We start from the raw sequence: 16,704 nt of genomic DNA on the forward strand, positions 1-16,704 counted from the left end.
TTTTACCTTCCTACCAGCATTGTTTGAGGGTTCTGATTTCTCCATGGCCTCGTTACACCTTGTTATCATCTGTTTTTTGATTCCAGCCACTCTAGTGGGTGTCAGGTGGCATCTCAGTGTTTTGTCATTTCAGAAAAGGATCAAAGCCATCCATGTATATGGTGTAAAAAGACAAGGCTTAAAGAGTAAGTGCCCCATCTCTCTGCAGAACCATTTCCATGAGGCAAAGACTTTACATTCCTTTAGCGGTTTCTTTGAGTATCTGTCTTCGATTCCTGGTAATCGAAGGCTTAAAATCAGTTTCTGATATTCTCTCTTGACTTCCACCTCTGGAGGATGGGCATTCGGCTCTCTTCTCTTCCCCCGGGCGCACACAGACACACACGCACCATATCCTTCCATCTCCAAAATAGGATTATAATCTCCATGTTGGGATAAATCAATAATCGGCACTTACACTGTTACGACCACGTATTCACAGCCTTGTGGTATGTGATTATATTTACTTCATCACACTTTAACCCTTGGACTGCAGATGACGTAGAGCAAAATCTGTCTCTTTTCTTCACTGCCACCGTTTTCTGCATATTAATTACTCTCCACCCTTAAATTCTGCAAGAAAACTAAAACTCTCTGGGCATATTCAAACACGTGGATATTCCACTGTTTCTTTCTTGGTCCTTTCCTGATTTTGTTTTGGTTTCTGGGAGACATTCCTCCAGGGCTCTCTGCTCTCCTCCTCTCACTGGGACAGCCTCATTAGGGGTCTGTGGCATTGCTGGGGTCCTGAGACTCCCCATCCTCGTCCCGACTTCTCTCCTCGGTGGCCTCACCTGCTTCCTGGATCCCGTGTTTCCCTCTGTCTTCGTTTCATCCCTCACTTTCTAGCAGCACATCTTCCAGTAGCTTCTTTATTCCGCCATTCCTGCCTTTTGTGTTAAGTAGATATTTTTAAGGATACCACTGTAATTCCCTTGTTTATTTTTTTATTTTTATTTTTTTAAAGATTTTATTTATTTACTTGACAGAGAGAGATCACAAGTAGGCAGAGAGGCAGGCAGAGAGAGAGGGGGGAAGCAGGCTCCCCACTGAGCAGAGAGCCTGATGTGGGGCTCGATCCCAGGACCCTGAGATCATGACCCGAGCTGAAGGCAGAGGCTTTAACCCACTGAGTCACCCAGGTGCCCCTCCCTTGTTTCTTTTAGTTAAGTTTTTTTGTTTTTGTTTTTGTTTTTTTAGTTCTTTTCTTAGTGATTGCTCTGGTGATTCTAGGTAACACCTTAACTTAAAACAATCTAGTTTAGACGAATACCAACTTCAAGTCGCTAGCATGCAAAGTTGTTTGTGGCCGCTTTCATGCCACCACAGTGGAGGTGAGTAGTTGTGACAGGTGGTATACATGCAAGGCCTGGGAAGCCCAACACTTGACTATGTGGCCCTTGATGGAAAACACCCTCTGATCCCCATCCAGGGCCCTGGTCTTTCACGATCCCATTCTCGGCCTCCTGCCTCCAAGCATTAAATTCTCGTTTCTCCTTTGAGCTCTCATTGGGTTTCTCTTTCCCTGAGACCAAAACATGAACTGCACGTGCTAAGGAACCAAATGAAAGGGCACAAGACAGTAGCAACAAAGTGAGAAAACCTCCTTGTGCCTCTCGCTGTGTTTCAGATGCTCAAGATGCCATCCATCATGATTCCACACGAACTGGCTCTGCGGATGACTGCTGAGGCAAACCCATGCATGTCCGAGGCTGGATTCCTCCTCCCCTGCCTGGGCAGTGCATCACCCCACGTGTGGTCTGTGCCGGGCAGGCTTCGTGTCTGTCTGACCAGCATCCACTTCCCATCCTCTGGTAAGAGTTCTTTGATTTTTTTTTCCTCTTAAGTTCCTTTTTTTTTTTTAAAGATTTTATTTATTTATTTGACAGAGAGATAGAGAGAGAGCACAAGTAGGCAGAGGGGCAGGCAGAGGGAGAAGCAGGCTCTCCTTTGAGTAGAGAGCCCGATGTGGGGCTTGATCCCAGGATCCTGGGATCATGACCTGAGCTGGAGGTAGACACTTAACTGACTGAGCCATCTAGGTGCCCTTAAATAAGCTTTATGCCCAATGTGGGTCTTGAACTCATGACCCTGAAATCAAGGGTCACATACTCTACTTACTGAACTGGCCAGGCACCTCCCCCCACCCCCTTCATTTTCTTCCTTTCTTTTTTTATTTATTTGGACCCTTCATTTTCAACAAAGGAAGAGTGAACTCTTCTGCTCTAGTTCAGGACCTGGACTAGTTTTAGTCTAATGCAGGGTCGATTTCAGAACTAAGAAGGAACCTCTCAAATTCAGGTGACTGCTTGACAGAATAGAAAAAAAAAACTAATGGTTTCCAAAATGACTCAGTATGAAGGGGATGACAACACCAAGTATAATTTATCAAATGCCTGATCAAGCACACTGTGAAGGTACCAGGGTATAATTTCATGTTATAAAAGCATTCCTTGTACTTACCTGTTTTTCAAAGCATACTCGCACCCATAACTTCATCAGATTCACCTAGGCTCCATTTGATAAATGACCCACATCTCAAAGTTTTTTCGAAGCATAAAAACCAAAATATATTTTATAAATAATTACATATTAATTTCTTACACATAAGAGCCCTAAAATGTTTATTTTTCTTCAACTCTGGTTTTGGGTCCCTGACATTTACTTATTTTGCTAGTCAGCTCTTCTCTCTTTTTAAAATAATTTTTAAGTAGGCTCCACACCCAGTGTGGAGCCCAACGTGGGGCTTGAACTCATGACCCTGAGATCGAGACCTGAGCTGAGATCAAGAGTCAGCGGCTTCACTGACCGAGCCTCCCTGGCAGACCCCTGGCTCTTCTCAATTCTAGGCCACAAGCAAATAATTTTTGGTTTCCCAGTTTTAGAGGAGCCCTGAGCTTTTTTTCCTAACTTTTTTTCTTTCCACCTCATTCTGGGCTGTGACTTGTCTACTTAACCTGCTTGTCCTTAACGCGGTGTCTTACATAAGAAGTGTCTGGCGTCCACGGGCTGAGTTTTGAACCCCCAGCGCTGTTATGTCCTAGCATTATGGTCCTGAGCAGGTTTCTAAATCTGTAAAGCGAGGAGAGTAACCTGCCTCTTATAACCATTGTAAAGATTATATGAGATGTATGCAAAAGAGACATAGTCAGCACATAGTAAACGTTAGCTGTTATTTGTGGCTAAAAGAATGAGTTCTGCCAGCCAGCGCTCCTTGCTCTTACGAGAGCCTTGTAAGAACCAGGAATTGCTACAGCATCCACAGTCTAAGCCCCATGAGACAGAGACTTTGTCTTGTTCATCGCTATAGCCCCAGCACCTAACAGATGACCGGCACACAACAGGGATTTGGTACATATTTCCTGAATGAATCAATGAATGAATACAGGTAATACAGGTATAATGCTACTTTCACCTATGGATGAGGAAACTGCGGCTCAGAGAGGTTAAGTGACTTGGATAAAGTCTTCTGGCCTGTTAGGGAAGGATTAAGATCTAGTCCCCCAGCCTGGGTTTTCTTCTCTTCTACCATATCACCTCCTCGGGCTCTTACCCCATGATCCAAAAATTCAGGTGCAGGATCTTTGTTACTCAATGATGACGTTCAAGGGGGCAGAAATGATTCTGAAATTTTCAAACCTACCGTGGTATCCACAGCCTTGACTTTCTCGGTGGGAATGTGCTTTGGCGTGGGTTCTGTCTCTGACAGCGTCACACACCCTTCAGCGCCTAAGGTGACGATGACCACGCGGCAGCCCCTTCCCTTGAGCAACTGAGCGGCCCGCGAGGCGTCTGCAGGGCTGTGGACCTTCAGGCCAGTTAGGATCTCAGCCTGGGATACAGACAAGTGAGAGCAAACAGTGGTGAGAACAGGGACCTGGGTCCACTTCCAGATTAGATTTGCTTTTCCTAGAAACCATCTCCCTTCTTCTGCATAACAACCCATGCCAGGGGGAACGCTGATGCTTACTGGCTCAGGGAAAGAAAGAAAAACCCCAGTAACAATGACAACAAAAAGGAGCTCTCAAGGACATTCTTGGGACAACTGGGGACATTCGAATGTGGCCTGGATGTTAGATGACAATAGAGAATTGTTACTACTTTCTCAAGTGTGATCACTGTATTGTGGCTCCTCTTAGAAGATGCGCACTGAAGTAGTTAGGAGTCACCTATCATGTTACCTGCAACTTTGAAACGATTCAACAAAAACAAAAAGCAACACACACAGGGGAGAGAGGAAGCAACATAGCAAATGTCAACAACCATCTGGGCGGACAGTAGATGATGGTTCATTGACTGTTCTTCCAGATTTTCTGTGTGTATGTGTGATAATTTTCATCAAAAAGAGTTAGAGGGGGGACGCCTGGGTGGCTCAGTTGGTTGGGCAGCTGCCTTCGGCTCAGGTCATGAGCCCAGCGTCCTGGGATCGAGTCCCGCATCGGGCTCCTTGTTCTGTGGGGAGCCTGCTTCTCCCTCTGCCTCTGCCTGCCAGTGCTCGCTCTCTCTCTCCCTCTCTCTGACAAATAAATAAATAAAATCTTAAAAAAAAATAGTTAAAAAAAAAAAAGAGAGGGAACAAAGGATTCTACAGGAGAAAGGAAGAGGGGAGAGAAGATGGGAGAAAGGGAGGGGCCGCTGCCAGTGATTTTGATAGAAATCAAGCCTGTAAATTTCACACCTAAGGCTGTAATTCTTCTAGGCCCCTCTTGGGCCATAATGCCTTTCTCTTATTACTTAGCTACGGCTTCCCATGTTTGTACAACATCCATTTCTTATGTCTGTTTTTGCTCAAGAAGATGGAAGCGGGTAGGAGGGTCACTGATGTAGCCGAGAGCGCAACGTGCTGACATTCAGGAGATGTCCACTGCTTACTGACCCTGGGACTTCCCCCAAGTCATGTACAGTCTGTAGAATGAGGGGCCCGCACAGGGCCACAGTTCTCTCCGAGAGCGTGAGAAGGGCTCTGGCCGAAGTAGGGGGGAAGGACTGCAGCCCCGCTTCCTCATCCCCTAGGCACCTCTGGGGACCTTCTCCGGCTCTGAAATTAGTGGCTGCAAAATTACTAGACTAGATGAATTATAGGATACTTTTGGACTCACAAAATTTATAACTAAATTCTGTCTTTTCTGTATTCCATTTCTTCCTAAGAAAGGGTCTGTTTCTCCTGTGCCTGCTCTGAACCTGTCCGGATTAACCCTGCCTGGGGCCTATACATCACCCCGCAGTGTCTACTCGTTCTGGGCTTTGGTCTTCCCCAGCAGCAAAGGTTTCATTCACTTGACCATGTGTCCTTCCTGAAGCGGCTTTTCCGCAGACCCTTTCTGTCCGAGATGGCTATGTCTTGAGGCCACCTTCTGTTTTCTTTACTTTCTCTTCTCTCTCTCTCTCTTTTTTTTAAAAAGATTGTATTTATTTATTTGACAGAGAAAGAGATAGCGAGAGCAGGAACACAGGCAGCCGGAGTGGGAGAGGGAGAAGCAGGTTTCCCGCCGAGCAAGGAACCGAATGTGGGGCTCGATCCCTGAGTCAAGGCAGATGCTGAACGAGCCGCCCAGGCACCCCTTCTGTTTTCTTTTCATAAGTTTTTCCACTCATCTTCATTACTGAGATCACATACATCTATGGGGTTAGATGGTCTATTTTCAGAAACACTGTATTCTTGTGGTTTCTAAAAACCTGTTAAAAAACTATTCTTTGATGAAAGGATCCTGAACATAAAAAATAATGCAACAAACAGCCATGAACCTACCACTCACTTTTAATAAATCTTCATGTGTTACTTTATTTACTTCAGATATTTCTCTTTAAAGAAGGTAAATTATGTTTTTCATATATATTATTTGACAGTGTGCTTCTTCCCTTCATATAATTTCACTTGCATTGATATTTGTGGCTCTATTCTGTCGAACTGGACAGTATACCACTCACTATGAATATATTGGAAATATACTACAGGTTAAAAAATCTATTATCCTTTTTATGGATACCAATTTTTCCATTTTCCCCTTTTGCAAGCAATGAAGTATTGGATAGTCTTAGTACTTATATGTAATCTGTCTTTTTTTCCCTCTGGCCATTTAAAAATATTTTTGTCCCTTTTAAAAAAAAATATTTTATTTATTTTTGTCCCTTTTTAAAAAAAAATATTTTATTTATTTATTTGACACAGAGAGAGACACAGCAAGAGAGGGAACACAAGCAGGGGGAGTGGGAGAGGGAAAAGCAGGCCTCCTGGTGAACAAGGAGCCCGATGCGGGGCTCGATCCCAGTACCCCGGGATCATGACCTGAGCCGAAGGCAGCCATTTCACAACTGACCCACCCAGGGGCCCCAATATTTTTGTCTTTGTTTCATTTTATGCAGTTCCATTAAAATGTATGTTACTATAGAGTTATATCCATTTATCTCAGGTGATTTTTTTTTTAAAGATTTTATTTATTTATCTGACAGAGAGAGATCACAAGCAGGCAGAGAGGCAGACAGAGAGGGAGGAGGAAGCAGGCTCCCTGCTGAGCAGAGAGCCTGATGCGGGGCTCGATCCCAGGATCCTGAGATCATGATCAGGTGATTTTTTTTTAAGATTTTATTTATTTATTTGAGAGTGAGAGGAAGTGAGAGAGAGCATAAGCAGGGGGAGGAGCAGAGGGAGAAGGACAAACAGATTCTGCGCTGAGTGTGGAGCCTGACATGGGGCTCGATCCCACGATCCTGAGATCATGACCTGAGCCCAAATCAAGAGTCGGGCACCCAACTGACTGAGCCACCCAGGCGTCCCACGTGTTACTTTTAATACACTTTTCATCTGATGACTCATGCCCTTCTTCAGCTCCAGACAATACCTTGCAGTATTTCCTCTAATATCGCTTCTCTCCAGTTCCCTCCTTTCTCTTCTTCTTTCACTCCAATTAGGTGTATGTTAGAGCTGCTCTGGCAATATTTCATTTCTCCAAATTCCTCCTTATTATTTAAAAAAAGTTCTTTCTGTGATACTTTCTTGGTGAATTGAGTTTTTCCCTTGTTTGTGAATTGATGAATTCTCTTTCAATTCACCAATTCTTCCTTCCGGTCTAATGTTTATCTTCCTCATGAGTGTTTTATAGAAAAATTTCAAAGGTGTTTTTTTTCATTTTCAAGATATCTAACTGCTTTTCAGATTCACATATCATTGCTTCGATCCTGTGTCTCTTTCACACTTAACTTTCTCCTTTTTTAATGAATGAGAATCTCAGTCGTATTTAAAGTCTTTTTTGGGCATTGTTTCAGTATTTGAATTGTTGGATAACTCTTGAGCATTATGTTTCTTCATCTGCAGGCTCATGTTGCTGTCTGTGGGTTGGGGAATCCCATACTTCAGCTCCCACTAGGCTTATCCCTGCCTTTCCAGTGGGCTCACAGTTGCATCCACCAGCCCCTCAAGGGTCTCTAAACCAGAGCCAGGTAGGTGTTATGTTGGCAATATGGAGTTCTTGTTCTGCTGTTCTTGGTGATGTTGCCAATCTGGTCACATTCCCGGTTACCAAGTTAGCAGTTGGCTTAATTTCTTTCTGATCACAGGCAGTACCTCTGTCCTCCTGTCCCCTCAGCTTGGTAGCTTTGCACAATGCTGTAGTTCCAGGTAGCAGGCCTAGCAGATTCCTCTACTTTAGCCGGGATCTAGCATCTCGGGTCCCAGCGGTGGGCACTGCTCCAGTCTCCCATTGGGGCACATTTTTCGTGCCCATGACCCACTGGAGGTCCTTACCACCTACACCTACTTCTAGCACACTCAGGGCTGAACACTCTAGGATTCTCTTCCCTTTCTGATCTGTGGAGTTATCCAGGTTCTGAGCTTGTATCTTTTCATTGTCTCTTGTATATTTATATGTTAACAGTTCATGTGTGGAGTAGAGTTTTTTCTTTCTTTTTTCATTCTTTTTTTTTTTTTTTTTTTTGAGAAAGAGAACAGTGGGATGGGGAAAGGGAGAGGGAGAGAGAATCTTAAGCAGGCTCCATGCCTAGCACAGAGCCCGATGCTGGGCTCGATCTCAGGACCCTGACATGACCTGAGCCAAAATCAAGCATCAGATGCCTAACCAAGTCAGCCACCCAGATGTCCCCAGATGGAGTAACTTAAAGTATGAATTTATGTTATTATCATGATTAGAAGTCATCCATAAGAGCATTAAGCTTTTAAAGTTTTTCTTTTTTCCATTGAGTGTTTGAGATCAATTTTCTTGAAGACCAAAGTTTGTTCATTTGTTCACTCACTGAAAAAGCATTTACTAGATGCCAATTATATGCAAGTACAATATAACAGATGGTAATTTCCAAAGATAACTCTATCAATACATATCACATCATATATGCTCTTTTCACACCGTGACAAGGACAATCTTCTATGGAGAGGTGGGGCGTGAGGGCAGACTTTCCTCCCTCAATCAATAGAATGGACCAGAAGGGATATTGTGTGACTTCAAAGTAATAAATAATCGGAACAGTGATGAGTGTTTGAAGAATAAATATAGGCTCTGCAAATATGTAGCAGACAAATCCAAGCCAGTTGGCAATGGAGGGTAGTCGAACTTCTTACTGGGAAATGGTAACTATTTCCCACAATCCCTTTCTCCTAGCACAAGGCCTGGCCATGATGGTTGCTCCAAAATATTGCATAACCTATTGTGATTTGTTAAACTTAGTTTCCTTGTGGCAGTCTTCTTTTTTGTTTACTTCATGTCCTGAGAGATACAATTAGCAAAAGGGCAGGTCAGGAAATCCTGGAAACATCCATTCAGCCTCTGAACCACATGACAATTACTATTATCGTTCTTTCACTACTAACTCTCACTCTCTGCATGTTGCATTGTATCGTATGTCCTGCCTCCCAGTGTTGAAAGTGAGCTCTGGTCTAAAACTGTCTGTCCAAGGAAGGGAGAGATACTGAAATTTTCTTCCTAAAATGCTCCAGAATGAATGGCATAGTCTGAATGTGTTGGCAGATATCTTATGCAGCTCTGTCCATTATGACCTATGTCCATTATGACCATTATGACGGAGAGGGCCTTCTCCTAACAGAGGGGCCCCTGAGGTCCTTCCTGTGGCATCAGTGGAGCAACTTTGTCTGTCCATCCCGTGGCCACTGGGTCTTCAAAGGAGAAGGCAGCAAATGCTCCAGGGGTTGTATATTACTTAGGGTTGTTGGACCCACTGAATTTGAATTTCAGATAAATAACAAGTCATTTCATACTAGAAGTACATTTAATATATTATTTGTTGTATATCTGAAATTCACATTTAACTGGGCACCTGTGTTTTTATTTGCTAAATCTAGCAACTCTACTGCTAATCAATCCATAGAATATAGAATTAAAGAAGAAAACAAACCACCAACAGCGTGAAGGCAGGGAGGGGACTAGAATTAGCTGAGGTTTTTAATAAGTAACAGATTATGGAGATGACTCAGATATACTTTTTGTTTTCCCCCTAGGAGTCACTAATTTCCTTTTTCCACATCCTAGGTAGTGAAAATTGTTTTCACTGGGTCCAAGAATTTACATGTGATCAAACTGACATGGTTAGCCTTGCCTCTTTGCTTTATCCATTTGCATGAAAGCCCTTGGCTTCTCATGGACTGAGCAAAACGTTCCGTCCTTACCTCAGTTTCGTTGCAGCAGAACACATCTGAGAGGGTGTAGAAGCGAGGGTCCAGGTCAGCAACCGCCGGAGCTGGGTTGAACAATGTTTTCACTGTAGAGGAACAGAAAGGGGGTTCAGTGGTCATCATTTTTTTTTAAAGATTTTATTTATTCATTTGACAGAGATCACAAGTAGGCAGAGAGGCAGGCAGAGAGAGAGGAGGAAGCAGTCTCCCTGCCGAGCAGAAAGCCTGACGCGGGGCTCAATCCCAGGACCCTGGGATCATGACCTGAGCCGAAGGCAGAGGCTTTAACCCACTGAGCCACCCAGGCACCCCAGTGGTCATCATTTTTAACATGGTGCACTTACAGTCAGTAAGGGAAATCCCCTGTGCAGCCATTTTCCCCATTAGATGAACAATCAACTTAGAAAAGTCTGGAATCTCAATTTCCACGGCGACCTAGTACCAACCCCTTCTTTTTTGTATTTCCTCCATTTTTCACTTTACAACATTTCAACTTCAAGGGCAAGCGAGAGCATTACAAGCAAGGTGATCACAAAGTTATGGCAAAGGGCAACAACATTAAAGAAAATTTTAAATGCTGTGGCGTGAAAGGACATGTATGAATGTGAACATTCAGGCTGGTGTGAATGTTTTTGTTCATATATCCATTTTCCAGGAAAGAAAAAGAGCGATGTTAGGAAAGAAATAATGAAGAAGTAAAAAATTTCTTGGTAAGAACAGGACGTAGGAAGTTCATGTACATATGTAGGTTTTGAACACCTATGCATGACTTCCAAATATATCACGATTACTCATGCAAACATAGACTTTTTAAAAAAGATTTTATTTTTAAGTCATCTCTACACCGAAGGTGTGACCCAAACCCACAATCCTGAGATCAGGAGTCGCATGGTCCACCAACTGAACCAGCCAGGTGCTCTGAACATACACTTTTCATAGAAGCTTATGTTCTTGGCAATCTGGGAGTATAAAGGAAAGCCCAAGAAAGGAGCAGAAATTCAATCCAAAGCTGAGAGCTAGCTCATACTAGGAGCCTACAAGAGAAGGAGATGGATGGGGATAGCAGACACAGGGAAAATGAGAATGTCACAGCATTACAGTGTCAGAAGAACTTTTACATTTTTCAGAGGAGAAAAGTGAGTTTCAGAGAGATGAGGTCTAAGGTCATATGCTGGGACATGGTTAAGCTGGGCCCCCATCTGGGGTCCTCCAGCTTTAAGCCCAGTGTTCGATCGACTGATCTCTCTAGGCCAGGACTCTCTTCATGGCAGCACAAGCCCCATCCCGATTTACAATATTTTGAAACAGGCTTTGGGGTGAAATTTTGTAAATACATATTTCTTTGAAAGTCTTTAGAGATTCCACACACAGGAAGCTCCCCCTTTGTCAAAATGCTAATCCGCCAGGGAACCCAACTAGATTGGTTGGTCTTCTTTTCCTCTACCCAGGTCCACTGACTTAGGTGTTTAGTGACCCCAACCTACTACTGACCCATAGAGTCAAATCTTTCAGTTGCAGGTCTCAGAGACCCTTCTAGAACAGTGGCTCCCAAGCTGAGCTGCACACCAGCATCACTAAGGGGGCTTGTTAGAGTGCATGACTTTTGGGCTCCACCTCAAACCCAGTGATCAGAATCTCTTGGGGAACATGTGCACGGATGAGTTCCCTCAGTGGCTCTTCCACATTCTTTCTCATTCTTGCTTTTTTTTTTTTTTTTAAGATTTTATTTATTTGACAGAGAGAGATCACAAGTGGGCAGAGAGGCAAGCAGAGAGAGAGAGAGAGGAGGAAGTAGGCTCCCTGCGGAGCAGAGAGCCTGATATGGGACTCCATCCCAGGACCCTGAGATTATGACCTGAGCTGAAGGCAGAGGCTTAACCCCCTGAGCCACCCAGGTGCCCCCCTCTTCCACGTTCTTGGGGAGACACTCATCAGCACGGCTGATGGAAACTGCCCAGTACTTCTGCCTGATGAGGCTAGTTTCCCTCCACACCTTCCTTGGCCTTCACATTTTGGTTTGGTCAGTGGATCTTGTCCAGTGGTTTACAGGCTAACGCAATTCCCACATTTGCATTATTTTAGAATCCAGAATGTCCACCCACAGAGATTCTACGGTATATTTTTGGCTGCTCATATTTTTGTACAGGTTACTGCGTAGCTTAAATTAGAAAACGGGTATGAAAGCCCTGTGTAAACTGTAGAGTGTTGTACAAATGTAAGGGATTATTACTGTTATTATATTGTCCTTCACACACAGCCCGACACCCCCGCCTGTCCACCCATCTCTTTTGTCTTCTGTTGGAATTCGTAGCCTGGCAACAGTCTCTCATGGGTGTTCCCACTTCTGTAAGGTCTTAGAGATGTCAATTTTGCATAAAGGCCCTCAATGCCCAGTAATGCAACACCCCCATTTACTTTTTATGGTTCCAGGACAAATACACTGCTTCCTATTTTCTTCAAATGGTGAACTGAAAAAGCACTGTCATGTATTGTGATCTCCAAATCTGTATGCAAAGGCATTTGGGCACAGGGTAGAGCAAGCTACCAGTATGGAAAAGCAGCATTAAGCTATTCTTTTTTTTTTTTTTTAAAGATTTTATTTATTTATTTGAGAGAGAGAGAGAGAGAGAGAGCGAGCATGAGCCGGGGTTGGAGGGGATCCCTGCTGAGCAGAGAGCTGGATATGGAGCTTGTTCCAAGGCCCTGGGATCATGACCTGAGCCAAAGGCAGCCACTAAACCGACTGAGCCACCCAGGCGCCCCAGCATTGAGCCATTCTTATAAAAGTTCCATTTTATCTCAAAAGATCCCTGATCCAGCAATTTCTTTTCCAAACCTATCCTACAGACATACACAGGCATGCAAAGATGAGGTCCAGTGATATTCAGCTCTGTTTTTAACAGAAAAAAAAAACAAAAAACAAAAAGAAACCTAAGCTTCCAACAGACAGGACTGGTTAGGAAAAAAAAAAACCAAACCTCTAATGGAATAATCTGCTGTGGTTAGAAAGAATGAAGCAGATCTCTGTTTTGTTACAGAAAGATTTCTATAATTTGTAAGTGAAAAAAGGAAGTTTTGTAATAAAATCTACAGCATGACCCCCTCTTTTTTCTAATGAAACAAAGCATAATTATATGTGTATTTGTATTTATACACTTGCATAGAAGAGAAAAAAGTGTGAGAGATTACTCCCTAAACTAATAAGGGATTAGTTCCAAAGGGTGGTGGGAATCAGTCTGCCCAGAGATTCCCTGGTATACACCAGGCAAAGACAGCATTCATAAAACACATACAGTATCTTACATCAAAACCCAAGCGCACTGTGAATGACATGATATAATGTCTGGCTGGTGCTTCCAAATATAACCCAAGGTTGCAGTGGTGGGGGGGTGGGGAATAGTGCGTTGGGGTGTAAATGCTACTGGATTGGGCACATGTTGAGAATTGTTGAGGCTAGATGATGGTATATATGGGCTTACCATATTGTTCTCTGTATGTCCATATATATTTGAAATTTTCCTCAATAAAAGCACATTTTAGGGCACCTGGGTGGCTCAGTGGGTTAAGCCTCTGCCTTTGGCTCAGGTCATGATCTCAGGGTCCTGGGATCGAGCCCCGCATCGCGCTCTCTGCTCAGCGGGGAGCCTGCTTCCCCCTCTCTGTCTACTTGTGATCGCTCTGTCAAATAAATAAATAAAATCTTAAAAAAAAAACATTTTGGGGCGCCTGGGTGGCTCAGTGGGTTAAAGCCTCTGCCTTCGGCTCAGGTCATGATCCCAGGGTCCTGGGATTGAGCCCTGCATCGGGCTCTCTGCTCAGCAGGGAGCCTGCTTCCGCCTCTCTCTCTCTCTGCCTGCCTCTCTGCCTACTTGTGATCTTTGCCTGTCAAATAAATAAATAAAATCTTAAAAAAAATAAAATAAATAAAATAAAATAAACACATTTTAAAGAAACAGTTACACTGAATTTTAAGCAATAAGAAGGGTTGCTGGAATGAGAAATCCTACAATTTAATTTGACCATAAACATTGTATAAAAAACAACCAAATCTTTGCGTGTATTTTGTTGAAGGAAAGCATTCTGACCAATGCTGGACAGTAACAGGCTTAGAATGACTAGTAACTAAATTTAGGGGGAAAATGAAAATGCCATAAAGAAATGACTCTTCTGGGGTGCCTGGGTGGCTCAGTGGGTTAGGCCGCTGCCTTCGGCTCGGGTCATGATCCCAGGTCCTGGGTTCGAGCCCCGCGTCGGGCTTTCTGCTCGGCGGGGAGCCTGCTTCCTCCTCTCTCTCTGCCTGCCTCTCTGCCTACTTGTGATTTCTCTCTGTCAAATAAATAAATAAAATCTTTAAAAAAAAAATGACTCTTCTTCAGCTCCTGCTACCATAAATAAGCATAAACACTTTACCCTGGTGAAAAAAATGCGAAGAATGAGTAGATGTTGCTAATCAAAGAAGAATGCATTGGAAGTATGATTGGGGTGCCTGGGTGGCTTAGTCAGTTAAGTGTCCCACTCTTGATTTCAGCTCAGGTCATGATCTCAGAGTCATGAGATCAGGCCCCATGACGGGCTCCTTGTTCAGCACAGTCTGCATGGGATTTTCTCCCTCTAACCCTCCCCTGGCTCTCTCTCTCTCTCTCTTTCTCTCAAATAAATAAATAAAATCTTAAAAAAAGAAAAGTGCACATTTGTGATAGATACAGTGGGAAAAATGGTATCATTCTGGAATCATCTAAAAATAGAGACACAAGTTGTACCATGGAGTAACTTGGAGCTGCAGAGTGACGGGTGGCACCCGACGTAATCATTGTTCATGATAACATCAGATGGACTAAACTCCTGGTTGTCTCAATGGCACACTGTCAGTGAGGATCTGGGGAAGCCTATGAGGGCAGCTGCGCAAGTTACGAGGCAGGAAAATGAGGTGGAAGCTCATAATGGTGTCACCATGGAGGGCAGGAGCAGGTCAGTTAAGAAGGCTCTTAATAACTAGCTCAGAGAAACAGGAAGAAAGTCACCCTAAGTAAAGAAGCTGTGGGAAGGTTGGGGTAACCAAAATGCCGCCTTGGCGGTCTCCCTCAAGGGGTTGTTTTCTGTGAGTTGAGGAGCAGCAGAAACACTCAGCTTGGGCTATGTGCTGGACAACGTCACCGTGAAAGTCAAGGTGTCCAGCCAAGAAGTTTGGTTTTGCCAAAGAGGAAAGGACTACAGTGTCATTAAAAGATATTTTGTGTCCTACCCAGAATTTAATCTTGGCGATCTTACAATCTCAATTATTTATAATTGTTCCTGTAATGTTCCATTTGCTTTGAAATGGATAGAAAGACCAGACCCGACATGCATAATTTCATCACAGGCAGCTGCAGCAGCAGCCCTGCTGGGGGCCTGCCTCGAAGCATCATGACCCAGAGAGGAGGGGGCCATCGAGGGCCACTGGTTCATCTCTGGTGTTGCAGGGGCTGTCCGTTTAAAACCAATGCTTTCCTTTAGGTGAAGACAACAGAGTGTTCTGAAACCATATGATCAAAGATGGAGCGGGGTGTGGGGGAGGTTCCTCTTCCCTCTGTATTTTAGCAACTATATATAATCCAGTCATACAATGTGTTTAACTCAGAGTTCATTACTTGTAAGAAGGACAGAGCTTTGATAACAGACCCACAGTGGTGGAGGGGAAGGAAAAGGAGGAGGAGGAGGAGGAGGATTTTACCACTTTTCTCATAGATGGAATACTGCTGATTAGCACACAGGCAGTCTCACGGGGCAGTGGACAGGCCACGCAGTGCCCAACACGTCTCTCAGCATTGCCGGCTCTGCTCTGTAATCAGTCCGTTCATACATCCTGACAGGAAGCAGCTGGGAGAGCTTGCAGACCCGTTCTCCTGTTTCACAGAGGCCCAGAGCGAAGAACTGACTGACTTGCGTGTGGTCCCCCATTTACTAAGGGATGGATTCTGGATTCAAAGCCAAACTTCATGACTCTCAAACCAGTGCTCCCTTCACGGTATCACTCTTTCCTGACGTGAGAATGAAAACACAGTAAATTCACACACACACACACACACACACACACACACACACACACTCTCTCATGGTATAGAATCTAAGCTGCTTCTGGCTGGTTACTACCAAGGGAGGACCAGCTGAGTTCTAGTCAGCAGAGTATGTTTGTGTGTGTGCGTATGTGTGCGAGTGTTTTATGGGAGCGGGTAAGGGACACATCGTAGGAAGCACTCGAGAGTATCGAAAACACTCAAAGCTGAGGCCACATGTTGAACAAGGTTACAGTTCGTGGATTTTATTTTTCTCCATGAAGGCTCAGTTCCTTGGAGTCAATGGGATGGGGCACTTTCTTTATTTAAAGTGCATTCTAGAACACAGAAGTTGGGTCTTGGCCTCTGAAATCTGGGTTTCTACACTGACCCTGGTTGAGCTAATTACTTACTCTCCAAGTCTATCTTCCTGCCTTCCGTTCGGGAGAATAATGCCTGCCGTATCTTTGTCATGAGGTTTTTCTGAGGGTCAGGTACATATGAGAGTGCATGGAATTCATACTCAGACATGCTGGCTCTTAGTAAAAATGTGAAGTCAGCTAGTGCTCTTTGGCTTACCATCACTACCCCTGCCCGTTCCCTCCCTACCTGCACCGCCCCCCGCCTTTAAATGCAGGGCTTGAATTCACGACTCTGAGATCCAGACCTGGGCCATCCAGGTGCCCCATACCCCTGCCGGTTCCTGATGCCCCAGGTCCTCCAGCTGCCCACCCAAATGACAGCCCGAGGTCATCTGCCCCTCTGGATAACTCCAGCGTCACCTGTGGCAGGTTAGATCCTCAACCGGGTGGCCGTACCTTTCTCTCCTCCACAGGCTGGGTAGCTAACAAGGAACTAGACTAGTACAGAGGCAACAGTGATCTCTGAGAAGCGAGCGAGAGTAGGAAATGGAGTTAGATGAGAATATGCCTTGACCTACAGAAAGCAAGACAGGAGTGTGAATGAAGTGGCGTGTTGTATCCACATTGCTTGATT

At 44.3% G+C, this 16,704-nt stretch overlaps 1 protein-coding gene across 1 annotated transcript in view; it reads right to left on the reverse strand.

Annotated features, from left to right (window-relative positions):
- LOC111139279 (ribokinase) overlaps positions 1-16,704 on the reverse strand; it is an 86,584-nt gene that overhangs the window by 35,492 nt on the left and 34,388 nt on the right. The window contains exons 6-7 of the mRNA XM_022491516.1: positions 9,671-9,762; positions 3,683-3,871 (exon numbers count right to left, since the gene is read on the reverse strand). Of these exons, the coding sequence (XP_022347224.1) occupies positions 3,683-3,871; positions 9,671-9,762 (281 nt within the window). The remainder of the gene's footprint in view (positions 1-3,682; positions 3,872-9,670; positions 9,763-16,704) is intronic.

Source organism: Enhydra lutris, unplaced genomic scaffold, assembly GCF_002288905.1.
Source record: "Enhydra lutris kenyoni isolate GAN:26980312 unplaced genomic scaffold, ASM228890v2 scaffoldscaffold98, whole genome shotgun sequence".
In the NCBI taxonomy this organism is placed as follows: domain Eukaryota; kingdom Metazoa; phylum Chordata; class Mammalia; order Carnivora; family Mustelidae; genus Enhydra; species Enhydra lutris.